This window comes from Pavona decussata, unplaced genomic scaffold (genome assembly GCF_977016875.1).
Source record: "Pavona decussata unplaced genomic scaffold, jaPavDecu1.1 SCAFFOLD_225, whole genome shotgun sequence".
Lineage (NCBI taxonomy): Eukaryota > Metazoa > Cnidaria > Anthozoa > Scleractinia > Agariciidae > Pavona > Pavona decussata.
The window spans coordinates 915,554-931,426 of record NW_028145630.1 but is presented as its reverse complement, the minus strand read 5'-3'; the positions used below and the strand labels follow the sequence as shown (position 1 = coordinate 931,426).

At 33.3% G+C, this 15,873-nt stretch overlaps 1 protein-coding gene across 1 annotated transcript in view; it reads right to left on the bottom strand.

Moving 5' to 3' along the window:
- The window catches only part of LOC146458959 (protein sidekick-1-like), a gene marked incomplete at its 3' end in the record, with an annotated part of 92,365 nt that overhangs the window by 34,394 nt on the left and 42,098 nt on the right, over positions 1-15,873 (bottom strand). The window contains exon 13 of the mRNA XM_085090175.1: positions 12,172-12,480. Within this exon, the coding sequence (XP_084946301.1) occupies positions 12,172-12,480 (309 nt within the window). The remainder of the gene's footprint in view (positions 1-12,171; positions 12,481-15,873) is intronic.

Here is a 15,873-nt window from a genome sequence, read left to right as displayed (position 1 = left end):
TGAATATTAATTAGCTGAGAAGGTGTTTGTATCAAAAGGTAATAAATACTTATTAGCTGAGAAGGTGTTTGTATCAGAAGGTAATAGATACCAATTAGCTGAGAAGGTGTTTCTATCAAAAGGTAATGAATACTAATTAGCTGAGAAGATGTTTGTATCAAAAGGTTATGAATACTAATTAACTGAGAAGGGGTTTGTATCAAAAGGTAATGAATACTAATTAGCTGAGAAGGTATTTGTATCAAAAGGTAATAAATACCTTTTAGCTGAGAAGGTGTTTGTATCAAAAGGTAATAAATACTAACTAGCTGAGAAGGTGTTTGTATCAAAAGGTCATGGATACCGATTAGCTGAGAAGGTGTTTGTATCAAAAGGTAATGAATACGAATTAGCTGAGAAGGTATTTGTATCAAAAGGTTATAAATACTATTTAGCTGAGAGGGTGTTTGTATCAAAAGGTAATGAATACTAATTAGCTGGGAAGGTGTTTGTATCAAAGTCAATGAGTACTAATTAGCTGAGAAGGTGTTTGTATCAAAAGGTAATGAATACTAATTAGCTAAGAAGGTGTTTGTATCAAAAGGTAATGAATACTAATTAGCTGAGAAGGTGTTTGTATCAAAAGGTCATGGATACTAATTAGCTAAGAAGGAGTTTGTATCAAAAAGTAATGGATACTTATTAGCTGAGAAGGTGTTTGTATCAAAAGTCAATGAGTACTAATTAGCTGAGAAAGTGTTTGTATCAAAAGGTAATGGATACTAATTACCTAAAAAACACTTTGTATCAAAAGGTAATGGATACCAATTAGCTGAGAAGGTGTTTGTATCAAAAGGTAATGAATACTAATTAGCTGAGAAGGTGTTTGTATCAAAAGGTAATGAACACTAATTAGCTGAGAATGTGTTTGTATCAAAAGGTAATGAATACTAATTAGCTGAGAAGGTGTTTGTAACAAAAGGTAATGAATACTAATTAGCTGAGAAGGTGTTTGTATCAAAAGGTAATGAATACTAATTAGCTGAGAAGGTGTTTGTATCAAAAGGTTATGAATACTAATTAACAGAGAAGGTGTTTGTATCAAAAGTTTATGAATACTAACTAGCTCAAAAGGTGTTTGTATCAAAGGGTAATGAATACTTATTAGCTGAGAAGGTGTTTGTATCAAAAGGTCATGGATATCAATTAGCTGAGAAGGTGTTTGTATCGAAAGGTTATGAATACTAATTAGCTGAGAAGGTGTTTGAATCAAAAGGTAATGAATACTAATTAACTGAGAAGGTTTTTGTATCAAAAGGTAATGAATACTAATTAGCTGAAAAGGTGTTTGTATCAAAAGGTAATGATTACTAATTAGCTGAGAAGGTGTTTGTATCAAGAGGTTATGAATTTTAGTTAGCGGAGAAGGTGTTTGTATCAAAAGGTAATGAATACTAATTAGCTGAGAAGGTGTTTGTATCAAAAGGTAATGAATACAAATTAGCTGAGAAGGTGTTTGTATCAAAAGGTAATGAATACTAATTAACTGAGAAGGTGTTTGTATCAAAAGGTAATGAATACTAATTAGCTGAGGTTTTTGTATCAAAAGGTAATGAATACTAATTAGCTGAGAAGGTGTTTGTATCAAAAGGTAATGATTACTTATTAGCAGAGAAGGTGTTTGTATCAAAAGTTATTGAATACTAATTAGCTGAGAAAGTGTTTGTATCAAAAGGTAATGAATACTAATTAGCTGAGAAGGAGTTTGTATCAAAAGGTGATGAATACTAATTAGCTGCGAAGGTGTTTGTATTATAAGGTAATGGATACCAATTAGCTGAGAAGGTGTTTGTATAAAAAGGTAATGAATACTTATTAGCTGAGAAGGTGTTTGTATCAAAAATTAATGAATACGAATTAGCTGAGAAGGTGTTTGTATGAAAAGATTATTAATATTAATAAGCAGAGAAGGTGTTTGTATCAAAAGGTAATGATACCAATTAGGTGAGAAGGTGTTTGTATCAAAAGGTAATGAATACTAATTAGCTGGGAATGTGTTTGTATCAAAAGTTAATGGATACCAATTAGCAGAGAATGTGTTTGCATCAAAAGGTAATGAATACCAATTAGCTGAGAAAATGTTTGTATCAAAAGGTAATGGATACCAATTAGCTGAGAAGGTGATTGTATCAAAAGGTAATGAATACTTATTAGCTGAAGTGGTGTTTGTATCAGAAGGTAATGGATACCAATTAGCTGTGAAGGTGTTTGTATCAAAAGGTAATGATTACTAATTACCTGAGAAGGTGTTTGTATCAAAAGGTTATGAATACTAATTAGCTGAGAAGGTGTTGGTATCAAAAGGTAATAAATACTAATTAGCTGAGAAGGTGTTTGTATTAAAAGGTAATGATTACTAATTAGCTGAGAAGGTGTTTGTATCAAGAGGTTATGAATTTTAGTTAGCGGAGAAGGTGTTTGTATCAAAAGGTAATGAATACTAATTAGCTGAGAAGGTGTTTGTATCAAAAGGTAATGAATACAAATTAGCTGAGAAGGTGTTTGTATCAAAAGGTAATGAATACTAATTAACTGAGAAGGTGTTTGTATCAAAAGGTAATGAATACTAATTAGCTGAGGTTTTTGTATCAAAAGGTAATGAATACTAATTAGCTGAGAAGGTGTTTGTATCAAAAGGTAATGATTACTTATTAGCAGAGAAGGTGTTTGTATCAAAAGTTATTGAATACTAATTAGCTGAGAAAGTGTTTGTATCAAAAGGTAATGAATACTAATTAGCTGAGAAGGAGTTTGTATCAAAAGGTGATGAATACTAATTAGCTGCGAAGGTGTTTGTATTATAAGGTAATGGATACCAATTAGCTGAGAAGGTGTTTGTATAAAAAGGTAATGAATACTTATTAGCTGAGAAGGTGTTTGTATCAAAAATTAATGAATACGAATTAGCTGAGAAGGTGTTTGTATGAAAAGATTATTAATATTAATAAGCAGAGAAGGTGTTTGTATCAAAAGGTAATGATACCAATTAGGTGAGAAGGTGTTTGTATCAAAAGGTAATGAATACTTATTAGCTGAGAAGGTGTTTGTATCAAAAGGTAATGAATACTAATTAGCTGGGAATGTGTTTGTATCAAAAGTTAATGGATACCAATTAGCAGAGAATGTGTTTGCATCAAAAGGTAATGAATACCAATTAGCTGAGAAAATGTTTGTATCAAAAGGTAATGGATACCAATTAGCTGAGAAGGTGATTGTATCAAAAGGTAATGAATACTTATTAGCTGAAGTGGTGTTTGTATCAGAAGGTAATGGATACCAATTAGCTGTGAAGGTGTTTGTATCAAAAGGTAATGATTACTAATTACCTGAGAAGGTGTTTGTATCAAAAGGTTATGAATACTAATTAGCTGAGAAGGTGTTGGTATCAAAAGGTAATAAATACTAATTAGCTGAGAAGGTGTTTGTATTAAAAGGTAATGAATACTAATTAGCTGAGAAGGTGTTTGTATCAAAAGGTAATGAATACTTATTAGCTGAGAAGGTGTTTGTATCAAAAGGTAATGAATACTAATTAGCTGAGAAGGTGTTTGTATCAAAAGGTAATGAATACCAATTAGCTGAGAAGGTGTTTGTATCAAAAGGTAATGAATACTAATTAGCTGAGAAGGTGTTTGTATCAAAAGGGGATGAATACTAATTGGTTGCGAAGGTGTTTGTATTAAAAGGTAATGGATACCAATTAGCTGAGAAGGTGTTTGTATTAAAAGGTAACGAATACCAATTAGCTGAGAAGGTGTTTGTTTCGAAAGGTAATGAATACGAATTAGCTGAGAAGGTGTTTGTATCAAAAGATTATGAATATTAATTAGCTGAGAAGATGTTTTTTATCAAAAGGTAATGGATACCAATTAGGTGGGAAGGTGTTTGCATCAAAAGGTAATGAATACTTACTAGCTGAGAACGTGTTTGTATCAAAAGGTTATGAATTTTAATTAGCGGAGAAGGTGTTTGTATCAAAGTGTAATGGATACCAATTAGCAGAGAAGGTGTTTGTATCAAAAGGTAATGAATACTAATTAGCTGAGAAGGTGTTTGTATCAAAAGGTTATGAATACTAATTAGCTGAGAAGGGGTTTGTATCAAAAGGTAATGAATACTAATTAGCTGAGAAGGTATTTGTATCAAAAGGTAATAAATACCTTTTAGCTGAGAAGGTGTTTGTATCAAAAGGTAATGAATACTAACTAGCTGAGAAGGTGTTTGTATCAAAAGGTCATAGATACCAATTAGCTGAGAAGGTGTTTCTATCAAAAGGTAATGAATACTAATTAACTGAGAAGGTTTTTGGTTCAAAAGGTAATGAATACTAATTAGCTGAGAATGAGTTTGTATCAAAAGGTAATGAATACGAATTAGCTGAGAAGGTATTTGTAATAAAAGGTTATGAATATTAATTAGCTGAGAAGGTGTTTGTATCAAAAGGTAATAAATACTTATTAGCTGAGAAGGTGTTTGTATCAGAAGGTAATAGATACCAATTAGCTGAGAAGGTGTTTCTATCAAAAGGTAATGAATACTAATTAGCTGAGAAGATGTTTGTATCAAAAGGTTATGAATACTAATTAACTGAGAAGGGGTTTGTATCAAAAGGTAATGAATACTAATTAGCTGAGAAGGTATTTGTATCAAAAGGTAATAAATACCTTTTAGCTGAGAAGGTGTTTGTATCAAAAGGTAATAAATACTAACAAGCTGAGAAGGTGTTTGTATCAAAAGGTCATGGATACCGATTAGCTGAGAAGGTGTTTGTATCAAAAGGTAATGAATACGAATTAGCTGAGAAGGTATTTGTATCAAAAGGTTATAAATACTATTTAGCTGAAAAGGTGTTTGTATCAAAAGGTAATGAATACTAATTAGCTTAGAAGGTGTTTGTATCAAAAGGTTATGAATACTTATGAGCTAAGAAAGTGTTTGTATCAAAAGGTAATGAATACTAATTAGCTGAGAAGGTTTTTGTATCAAAAGGTAATGAATACTAATTAGCTGAGAAGGTGTTTGTATTAAAAGGTAATGGATACCAATTAGCTGAGAAGGTGTTTGTATAAAAAGGTAATGAATACTTATTAGCTGAGAAGGTGTTTGTATCAGAAGGTGATGGATACCAATTAGCTGAGAAGGTGTTTGTATCAAAAGGTAATGAATACTAATTAGCTGAGAAGGTGTTTGTATCAAAAGGTTATGAATACTAATTAGCTGAGAAGGTGTTTGTATTAAAAGGTTATGAATACTTATGAGCTGAGAAAGTGTTTGTATCAAAAGGTAATGAATACTAATTAGCTGAGAAGGTTTTTGTATCAAAAGGTAATGAATAGTAATTAGCTGAGAAGGTGTTTGTATCAAAAGGTAATGGATACCAATTAGCTGAGAAGGTGTTTTCATCAAAAGGTAATGAATACTTATTAGCTGAGAAGGTGTTTGTATCAAAAGGTCATGGATACCAATTACCTGAGAAGGTGTTTGTATCAAAAGGTAATGAATACTAATGAACTGAGAAGGTGTTTGTATCAAAAGGTAATGAATACTAATTAGCTGAGAAAGTTTTTGTATCAGAAGGTGATGGATACCAATTAGCTGAGAAGGTGTTTGTATCAAAAGGTAATGGATACCAATTAGCTGAGAAGGTGTTTGTATCAAAAGGTAATGAGTACTAATTAGCTGAGAAAGTGTTTGTATCAAAAGGTAATGAATACTAATTAGTTAAGAAGGTGTTTGTATCAAAAGGTTATGAATACTAATTAGCTAAAAAGGTGTTTGTATCAAAAGGTAATGAATACTAATTAGCTGAGAAGGTGTTTGTATCAAAAGGTTATAAATACTAATTAGCTGAGAAGGTGTTTGTATCAAAAGGTCATGGATGCCAATTACCTGAGAAGGTGTTTGTATCAAAAGGTAATGAATACTAATGAACTGAGAAGGTGTTTGTATCAAAAGGTAATGAATACTAATTAGCTGAGAAGGTTTTTGTATCAGAAGGTGATGGATACCAATTAGCTGAGAAGGTGTTTGTATCAAAAGGTAATGGATACCAATTAGCTGAGAAGGTGTTTGTATCAAAAGGTAATGAATACTTATTAGCTGAGAAGGTGTTTGTATCAGAAGGTGATGGATACCAATTAGCTGAGAAGGTGTTTGTATCAAAAGGTAATGAATACTAATTAGTTAATAAGGTGTTTGTATCAAAAGGTTATGAATACTAATTAGCTGAGAAGGTGTTTGTATCAAAAGGTAATGAATACTAATTAGCTTAGAAGGTGTTTGTATTAAAAGGTAATGAATACTAATTAGCTGAGAAGGTGTTTGTATCAAAAGGTTATGAATACTTATGAGCTGAGAAGGTGTTTGTATCAAAAGGTAATGATTACTAATTAGCTGAGAAGGTGTTTGTTTCAAAAGGTAATGAATACTAATTAGCTCAGAAGGTGTTTGTATCAAAAGGTAATGAATACTAATTAGCTGAGAAGGTGTTTGTATCAAAAGGTTATGAATACTAATTAGCTGAGAAGGTGTTTGTATCAAAAGGTAATGAATACTAATTAGCTGAGAAGGTGTTTGTATCAAAAGGTAATGAATACTAATTAGCTGAGAAGGTGTTGGTATCAAAATTTAGTGGATGCCATTTAGCTGAGAAGGTGTTTGTATCAAAAGGTAATGAATACTTATTAGCTGAGAAGGTGTTTGTATCAAAAGGTCATGGATACCAATTACCTGAGAAGGTGTTTGTATCAAAAGGTAATGAATACTAATGAACTGAGAAGGTGTTTGTATCAAAAGGTTATGAATACTTATGAGCTGAGAAGGTGTTTGTATCAAAAGGTAATGATTACTAATTAGCTGAGAAGGTGTTTGTTTCAAAAGGTAATGAATACTAATTAGCTGAGAAGGTGTTTGTATCAAAAGGTAATGAATACTAATTAGCTGAGAAGGTGTTTGTATCAAAAGGTTATGAATACTAATTAGCTGAAAAGGTGTTTGTATCAAAAGGTAATGAATACTAATTAGCTGAGAAGGTGTTTGTATCAAAAGGTAATGAATACTAATTAGCTGAGAAGGTGTTGGTATCAAAATTTAGTGGATGCCATTTAGCTGAGAAGGTGTTTGTATCAAAAGGTGATGAATATTAATTAGCTGAGAAGTTGTTTGTATCAAAAGGTTATAAATACTAATTAGCTGAGAAGGTGTTTGTATCAAAAGGTTATGAATACTTATGAGCTAAGAAAGTGTTTGTATCAAAAGGTAATGAATACTAATTAGCTGAGAAGGTTTTTGTATCAAAAGGTAATGAATACTAATTAGCTGAGAAGGTGTTTGTATTAAAAGGTAATGGATACCAATTAGCTGAGAAGGTGTTTGTATAAAAAGGTAATGAATACTTATTAGCTGAGAAGGTGTTTGTATCAGAAGGTGATGGATACCAATTAGCTGAGAAGGTGTTTGTATCAAAAGGTAATGAATACTAATTAGCTGAGAAGGTGTTTGTATCAAAAGGTTATGAATACTAATTAGCTGAGAAGGTGTTTGTATTAAAAGGTTATGAATACTTATGAGCTGAGAAAGTGTTTGTATCAAAAGGTAATGAATACTAATTAGCTGAGAAGGTTTTTGTATCAAAAGGTAATGAATAGTAATTAGCTGAGAAGGTGTTTGTATTAAAAGGTAATGGATACCAATTAGCTGAGAAGGTGTTTTCATCAAAAGGTAATGAATACTTATTAGCTGAGAAGGTGTTTGTATCAAAAGGTCATGGATACCAATTACCTGAGAAGGTGTTTGTATTAAAAGGTAATGAATACTAATGAACTGAGAAGGTGTTTGTATCAAAAGGTAATGAATACTAATTAGCTGAGAAGGTTTTTGTATCAGAAGGTGATGGATACTAATTAGCTGAGAAGGTGTTTGTATCAAAAGGTAATGGATACTAATTAGCTGAGAAGGTGTTTGTATCAAAAGGTAATGAATACTTATTAGCTGAGAAGGTGTTTGTATCAGGCGGTGATGGATACCAATTAGCTGAGAAGGTGTTTGTATCAAAAGGTAATGAGTACTAATTAGCTGAGAAAGTGTTTGTATCAAAAGGTAATGAATACTAATTAGTTAAGAAGGTGTTTGTATCAAAAGGTTATGAATACTAATTAGCTAAGAAGGTGTTTGTATCAAAAGGTAATGAATACTAATTAGCTGAGAAGGTGTTTGTATCAAAAGGTTATGAATACTAATTAGCTGAGAAGGTGTTTGTATCAAAAGGTAATGAATACTAATTAGCTGAGAAGGTGTTTGTATCAAAAGGTAATGAATACTAATTAGCTGAGAAAGTGTTTGTATCAAAAGGTCATGGATACCAATTAGCTGAGAACGTGTTTGTATCAAAAGGTAATGAATACTAATTAGCTGAGAAGGTGTTTGTATCAAAAGGTAATGAATACTAATTAGCTGAGAAGGTGTTGGTATCAAAATTTAGTGGATGCCATTTAGCTGAGAAGGTGTTTGTATCAAAAGGTAATGAATATTAATTAGCTGAGAAAATGTTTGTATCAAAAGGTTATAATTACTAATTAGCTGAGAAGGTGTTTGTATCAAAAGGTTATGAATACTTATGAGCTAAGAAAGTGTTTGTATCAAAAGGTAATGAATACTAATTAGCTGAGAAGGTTTTTGTATCAAAAGGTAATGAATATTAATTAGCTGAGAAGGTGTTTGTATTAAAAGGTAATGGATACTAATTAGCTGAGAAGGTGTTTGTATCAAAAGGTAATGAATACTTATTAGCTGAGAAGGTGTTTGTATCAGAAGGTGATGGATACCAATTAGCTGAGAAGGTGTTTGTATCAAAAGGTAATGAATACTAATTAGCTGAGAAGGTGTTTGTATCAAAAGGTAATGAATACTAATTAGTTGAGAAGGTGTTTGTATCAAAAGGTTATGAATACTAATTAGCTGAGAAGGTGTTTGTATCAAAAGGTAATGAATACTAATCAGCTGAGAAGGTGTTTGTATTAAAAGGTAATGAATACTAATTAGCTGAGAAGGTGTTTGTATCAAAAGGTAATGAATACTAATTAGCTGAGAAGGTTTTTGTATCAAAAGGTAATGAATACTAATTAGCTGAGAAGGTGTTTGTATCAAAAGGTCATGGATACCAATTAGCTGAGAAGGTGTTTGTATCAAAAGGTAATGAATCCTAATTAGCTGAGAAGGTGTTTGTTTCAAAAGGTAATGAATACTAATTAGCTGAGAAGGTGTTTGTATCAAAAGGTAATGAATACGAATTAGCTGAGAAGGTGTTTGTATCAAAAGGTTATGAATACGAATTAGCTAAGAGGGTGTTTGTATCAAAAGGTAATGAATACTAATTAGCTGAGAAGGTATTTGTATCAAAAGTTAATGGATACCAATTAGCTTAAAAGGTGTTTGTATCAAAAGGTAATGAATACTAATTAGCTGAGAAGTTGTTTGTATCAAAAGGTTATGAATACTAATTAGCTGAGAAGGTGTTTGTATCAAAAGGTTATGAATACTAATTAGCTGAGAAGGTGTTCGTATCAAAAGGTAATGGATACCAATTAGCTGAGAAGGTGTTTGTATCAAAAGGTAATGAATACTTATTAGCTGAGAAGGTTTTTGTATCAAAAGGTAATGAATACGAATTAGCTGAGGTGTTTGTATCAAAAGGTTATGAATATTAATTAGCTGAGAAGGTGTTTGTATCAAAAGGTGATGGATACCAATTAGCTGAGAAGGTGTTTGTATCAAAAGGTAATGAATACTTATTAGCTGGGAAGGTGTTTGTATCAAAAGGTAATTAATACTAATTAGCTGAGAAGGTGTTTGTGTCAAAAGGTTATGAATACTAATTAGCTGAGAAGGTGTTTTTATCAAAAGCTAAAGTATACCAATTAGCTTAGAAGGTGTTTGTATCAAAAGGTAATGAATACTTATTAGCTGAGAAGGTGTTTGTATTAAAAGGTAATTCTACTATTTAATAATTCATCAACCTTAGCCTTTCCCTGCTGCCAATTGTATTGGGGTTTACAGAGGTGTGCATATTAGTCAAATGCCAGCTAATGATTGAAATTAACTTTGATGAATAATACATGAATTTTAAAAGTATACATACAAAATAATAAAATTAAATTCCTCTTTCAAAGTTTATTTACGATCTCATTCTACATGCACCTGTTCAATACGCCATTGATTTATGTCAATAAATTATTGTAACATGTCCTTTATAACGTGATTTAGTTCTGCATTTTAATAGAATACTGTCATAAAGCTCTTTTCTTTAACTTCAGCGGGCCTTTACAAATGTATGTATACTAATTTATAGATGGTTCAAGTTCTTTAAAGTAGCAAAAAAGCAGATACTTGTAAAGAAAAAAACAACAAAATATAGGCAGGCATTAAACTAGCTGGGAACCGAAAAAAAAAATCGAAAAAATAGAAAAGAAAGAAAGAAAGTAACCATGGTAATCACGAGGCAAAAGTGTTTTCGTTAAAATATCACAAGGAATTGTAGAGCAAGAAAAAAAAAAGACAATGCAGTATGCCAAAACAGGCGGAAAAAGGTCAAAGATCACTAAATAACGCACCCATCAAATGAAAAATAATTTTAATCAATACAGGTGGCAATTAGGACACTCTTTCCTTATTTAAGTGTGATTACATTTAATTTAAATAACCTATTTACAATCAAGTCAACCATGTATCATATTGTTAAGTTAACTGTGAAAAACATAATGTTATAAGAAAGATACTTTATCAATCAGGCCTAATCTTGACTACACATTGTGTTAAGCAACCACGTTTAAGTATTGTATTTTCATTTTAAAAATCATGGCTTATTATTGTTTTATTTGTTTATTTAGCTATTTACCATTATTTACTCAAATAGTTTTTAGTTTAGGAGAAACACTTGTATTTGCATGTAATAAAACTATTTTTTTAAACTTTTTTGGTAACATTTTTGCCTAGTTTCTGGGCCTCTCTCTGCTTTTCATTTCGGTTTCGGTTTCGGGTCACGTGTTCCGAGCGAAAAAGCGAGGCTTAGACAAAAATATAAAATTGAAAAAAAAGTGTTTCAATTTTTCCTGGCACGAAATTTCACGTCAAGCGGTTCGCGCCATGCCGTGGAATATCTGTAGTCTATTATTCCCTTTCCAAGCTTGCATTAAAACGATATTTTGCTGATCAATTACACATTTTGAAATAAATAGTATAGGCATCAAAATGCAGAAAATCAAATTTGAATCAAAATTCAGTTCACAAGTGCCTTTACTTAAGGAAACTTAAATGGAACATTCACATCTCGAGTTTACCGTAACGAATTACAAGAAACAGCCGTTACAGAAATGAAAGTTCTTCGCCTGCAGAGACAATTTCCGTTAGGCAGGAAAATTCTAACCTGGGACAGCTTTGCCATTCAAAATTGCCATCTCGGCCTCCATTCTAGTGATGACCTCGCCTTCAGCTAAGTCATAAAAAAACTGTATTTCGCAAGGTCAATTATGGTACGGACTCTGAGTTGTAAGTGATTCTGTTCAGTCCAAAAAAGCATCAGCGAAGCTGCTCTGAAACAGCAGTTTCCATCTCCGAAGGTTTAGAGCGCAACAAATTCCGCAAAATGCTCCGTCGGAATAAGGTTGCAAGAGCTAAAATCGATAGCAAGTGGTCGATGCATTACATTTTCAGGAGTTTGCAAAGATGGCAACAGTCGATCTACAATTACACATGCATCCACAAGGGTTTTGAAACCATAATTTTCCGCTGTTTGCAACATCTTATATAGACCTGCAAAGTCCGCCATTTTGAAAAATAAAACAAACACATGCGCAGTCTGTTTTTGTCTAGGCTTTCCCCGGCCGTTCGCCTTGGATACGTCACCGACACGAAATTACCGTCAGGGCCGGGAGAAAGCCGTAAAGGGACAAGGCAAGTAACATTTAAGACCTAAAGGGCTTCATGTCTTAATAACCTCCCATAGACACATACAAAAGATGCCTTTATCATTCCCGCATACTAATGCCCCAGTATTACAAGTATTATGAGCACAAATTGCAGACCAAATGTAAAATAGCAAAATTTCTACAAGATAGTTTGCACTGTTGTTTAACTTACTGTCCTCTGCTGTTTGAACAGTTTCCTCAGGACTTGGTGGTCCATCTCCTTTTACAGTGTATGCTAACACTCTGATGCTGTAGTTTGTAAACTGATTTAGTCCAGATAAAGTTGTTGACGTTCCTTTTCCTTCCTCTCCAACACTAACATTGGCTGTGAGGCTCTCTCCATTTGGTAACACTTGATAAATTACTTTAAATCCAGTTATTATCCCATTTCTTTGACCTTCAGAGACTGCACCCCAACTTAATGAAACACTTTGAGAAGTTGTTTCAACAACCTCAAAATCTGTTGGTGGGCCAGTTGGTTCTAAAGGCAAAATCATGATGTTCAACAAGTAACTTTGAATCCATTGACACACTCTTAGAGGGGGACACTTAAGAACAGCGACATCATTTTGAAAATCACCAAAATACCAAAACTGCAGTTCATTTTCAAAAAATTCTTGGTTAAAATAGATTAATGGTATATCAGAATAATAAATTATTATCATGGTGAGTAAATGTTATTTCTACACTAAGACATAACGGACCAAGAAGAATGGTTAAAGTCAGTACTGCCTCGTTTTGATCTACAGACAGGCAGACAGACAAACAGACAGACAGACAGAAAGATAGACAGATAAACAGGCAGACAAACAGTTTAATGACTGTCATAGCTTGCAAAGAAATGCCTTTCATGGTTAGAGCATTGCCGTTTGAAAATAAGAATATTTTACAAAGTTATATCAAGCCTGGCCAACGCTGTTCTCTCAATAAGGACATTTTTACTCACAATGTATGTCAGGAGAGTACATATTAAAAATGGATTTATCTAAAATACATATTTTTCAGTACAGCATTTTTGAGGTTTTAGGACCAGGAAAGTGACGAACAGGGCTGATGAACAGGCTTGATGTCTTTCTGTACAATTACAACTGAAATTTAAAGATCTTAAAGATTACTAGCTGATAAGAGTGTTATCAAATTAATGATGAAATGTGAAGTACAATTCGAAAGGAGACAGATCAAACCCAAAGTTAAATGATGACAATGGAGTTGGATCTGCCAGGACCTGTACACAGTACTTATCTAAAAATCAAAAGGAAAGAGGTAGAGAGAGAGAACGAGGAGAAGCTCTGTTGTCAAAAAAGCCTGTAATAGGAGATGGGGTTTACATCTTGAGGCACTGAAGAATTATTGTCAAAGGACAGGGTAACAAACAACACTTTATTAAAACAGGCAGTTACAAGCCAGTTATATACCTACCCGCAAATAGCTGAAGCTAGTCGAGGCGGTTAGGTATGTCTATACTAAACTAAAATTAATAACCTGAAGGAACTCTTTTCTGGACTTATTAAGTTAGAAAGGTACATTCATTTCAGACAGACAGCTTCATATTCTCTGAACTAGATTCAAAGAAGGAAAGAAGGGACCTGCCATTAAGCAATCCAACGACGGCACAGCCAAGCAGCACAAAAACCTTCAATCTCCCAACCTTACGGTGTTCTGGGCTAAAAATTTGCACAAGCATCACAATAAGGAAAATAATATGCCCATACAAGCATAATGAATTGCCAACCACACCCCAGAAGCCGGTGTTTTCTAGCTTGCGTTTCAAGAGAGATTTTGGCAATATTTATATAACTGACATTATATAGGCTGTCCTCGGTAACTGGGTTGGCTCAGTTACCAACCACAACAAAAAAGTAGGTACGCGATGTGAACATTTGTCTACTGCAAATGAAGCATTTACTAAGGAGAGGAAAGCAGTGAAACGCTTTGATGTAGAAATTCTGCAAGTCAGGCATGTCTCAAAGAGGGACATGGTTACGTAGTTCTTGCCCGGGGAGATTTAACATGTTGTGGCTTGATTGGATAAACACTTGCTAAAGTTGTTTGTCATCTCGAAATAATATACCTAGATACCTGCAGCAGAGATGCCCGATCCTTTTAACCTGGTCAGAGACTTTTCCAGGGCAATTACGTTTACCAAGCCAACCCAGGTAACTACACTAGAATGGTCTATATCAGAGAAAAATGTCCTAACAGTAAGCTGACTTTCCTGCAGCAGTTCAAAGGATAAATACACGCAGAAGACATTGGAAAGAAATTTGGAAAAACAAAATGGCTGGAAGATTTGAAATCAAGAAGCAAAGTAATTAGCAAGTAACGGACCAAATTGGAGAATAGATCTTCTTGCACCCTAAGCAAAACTCGTGCAAAAAAGACAGATAATGTGGGGGAACGCTACATGTGTGCAAGAAACTTTAATTCAAGCATCTGCCATCTGGAGAAGATGTTTTAAAACAACAGGTTTGAAAATATTAACCACATCACCATCAATTAAATAGAAAATTATTTGATTTGTTGAGAAAGAGATTGTTGTTGTTCATCGTGATACTTGTAGATACAATAATAAATAAGCGTATTATCGTTTGTCTCACGATGTAGTCACTCTGAGGAGAAGAAACATCTGTCATCTGTAATTTTTCTAACAGTTATCCCTCCTCCTTTGTGCGGAAGATCACAAGGTAAGAACAACCCCTAGGAGAGAGTCCCTGGCAGAGTATAAATTCACCGCCGTTTTACCCCATGTACAGGGAGTATCGGAGCCTCTTCGCCGCTTCCTAGAACAACAAGGCATTCACACCGTCTTCAAATCCAACACAACACTAAGGTCACACTTGGTGCGACCTAAGGACACTGTCCATCGGGCTAAACAAGATGGCATGGTTTACAAGATTCCCTGTGAGTGCGGCAAAGTCTACATCGGGGAAACAGGAAGATCTATGTAGGAGAGAATCAAAGAGTACGACAAGAATATACGACTCGCCCGTACCCAGACTTCCACTGTTTCTGAGCACGCCCACAAGACCGGCCATTATCCACTTTGGGGCATGGTAAAATAATAATAATAATAATAATAATAATAATAATAATAATAATAATAATAATAATAATAATAATAATAATAATTTGTCAGTGTTACTGCATTATTGCTTCAGAGTTATACGTTTTTGAAACTAGATATTAATAACATTATTGTTTTATTGCAGGGCAAAGAGGTGTCTGTCTGCAAAAGAATGATTTATAAAGTCACTGTTACTTTACTAAATTTTAATAAATTTAACAGCACATAAAGATTAGCATTCAGGTTAAAACACAAGGTTAATAGCAACAATAATTATACAGAAGGATAATATTTTATGATGAGGTTAATACCAGGCACATTATTACGTCAACATGGACTCAATACTACACCGTTAGAGTTATAAATTTAAAAGTATATGTGCCACTATAGCTATATCCATGGCACATGTAATAAAGAACTAAATTTCACTCAACCTGTTTGTTTTTCTACGGCCTGTACAGATATCAAGTTTCAACAGAATAACTAGTGGACTTACATGTAACCTTGGGGTCAGAGGGTGAGGTGGGAGGTGAAGGGGACTTGTGAAGAAAAGCGATGGAATGCTGAAAATTGTACATGTACTTTCTGGAGTTTGACATTGCTTAGGGTGCTTAAATTCAACTCACGTTTATTATTTTGGTACCTTAAAGGGTTTCACCGAGAATAATTACAATTGAAAGGAAACATAAATTGATTGCTAGAATTCATACCCCATAGGATTTTTTAAATTTTTAAAATTTTTAAAAGGGTTATCCAGTGAGCAGCACTTCTGCGAACTACTTGTGTAGTAAAACCTTTTTTATTTTCTCC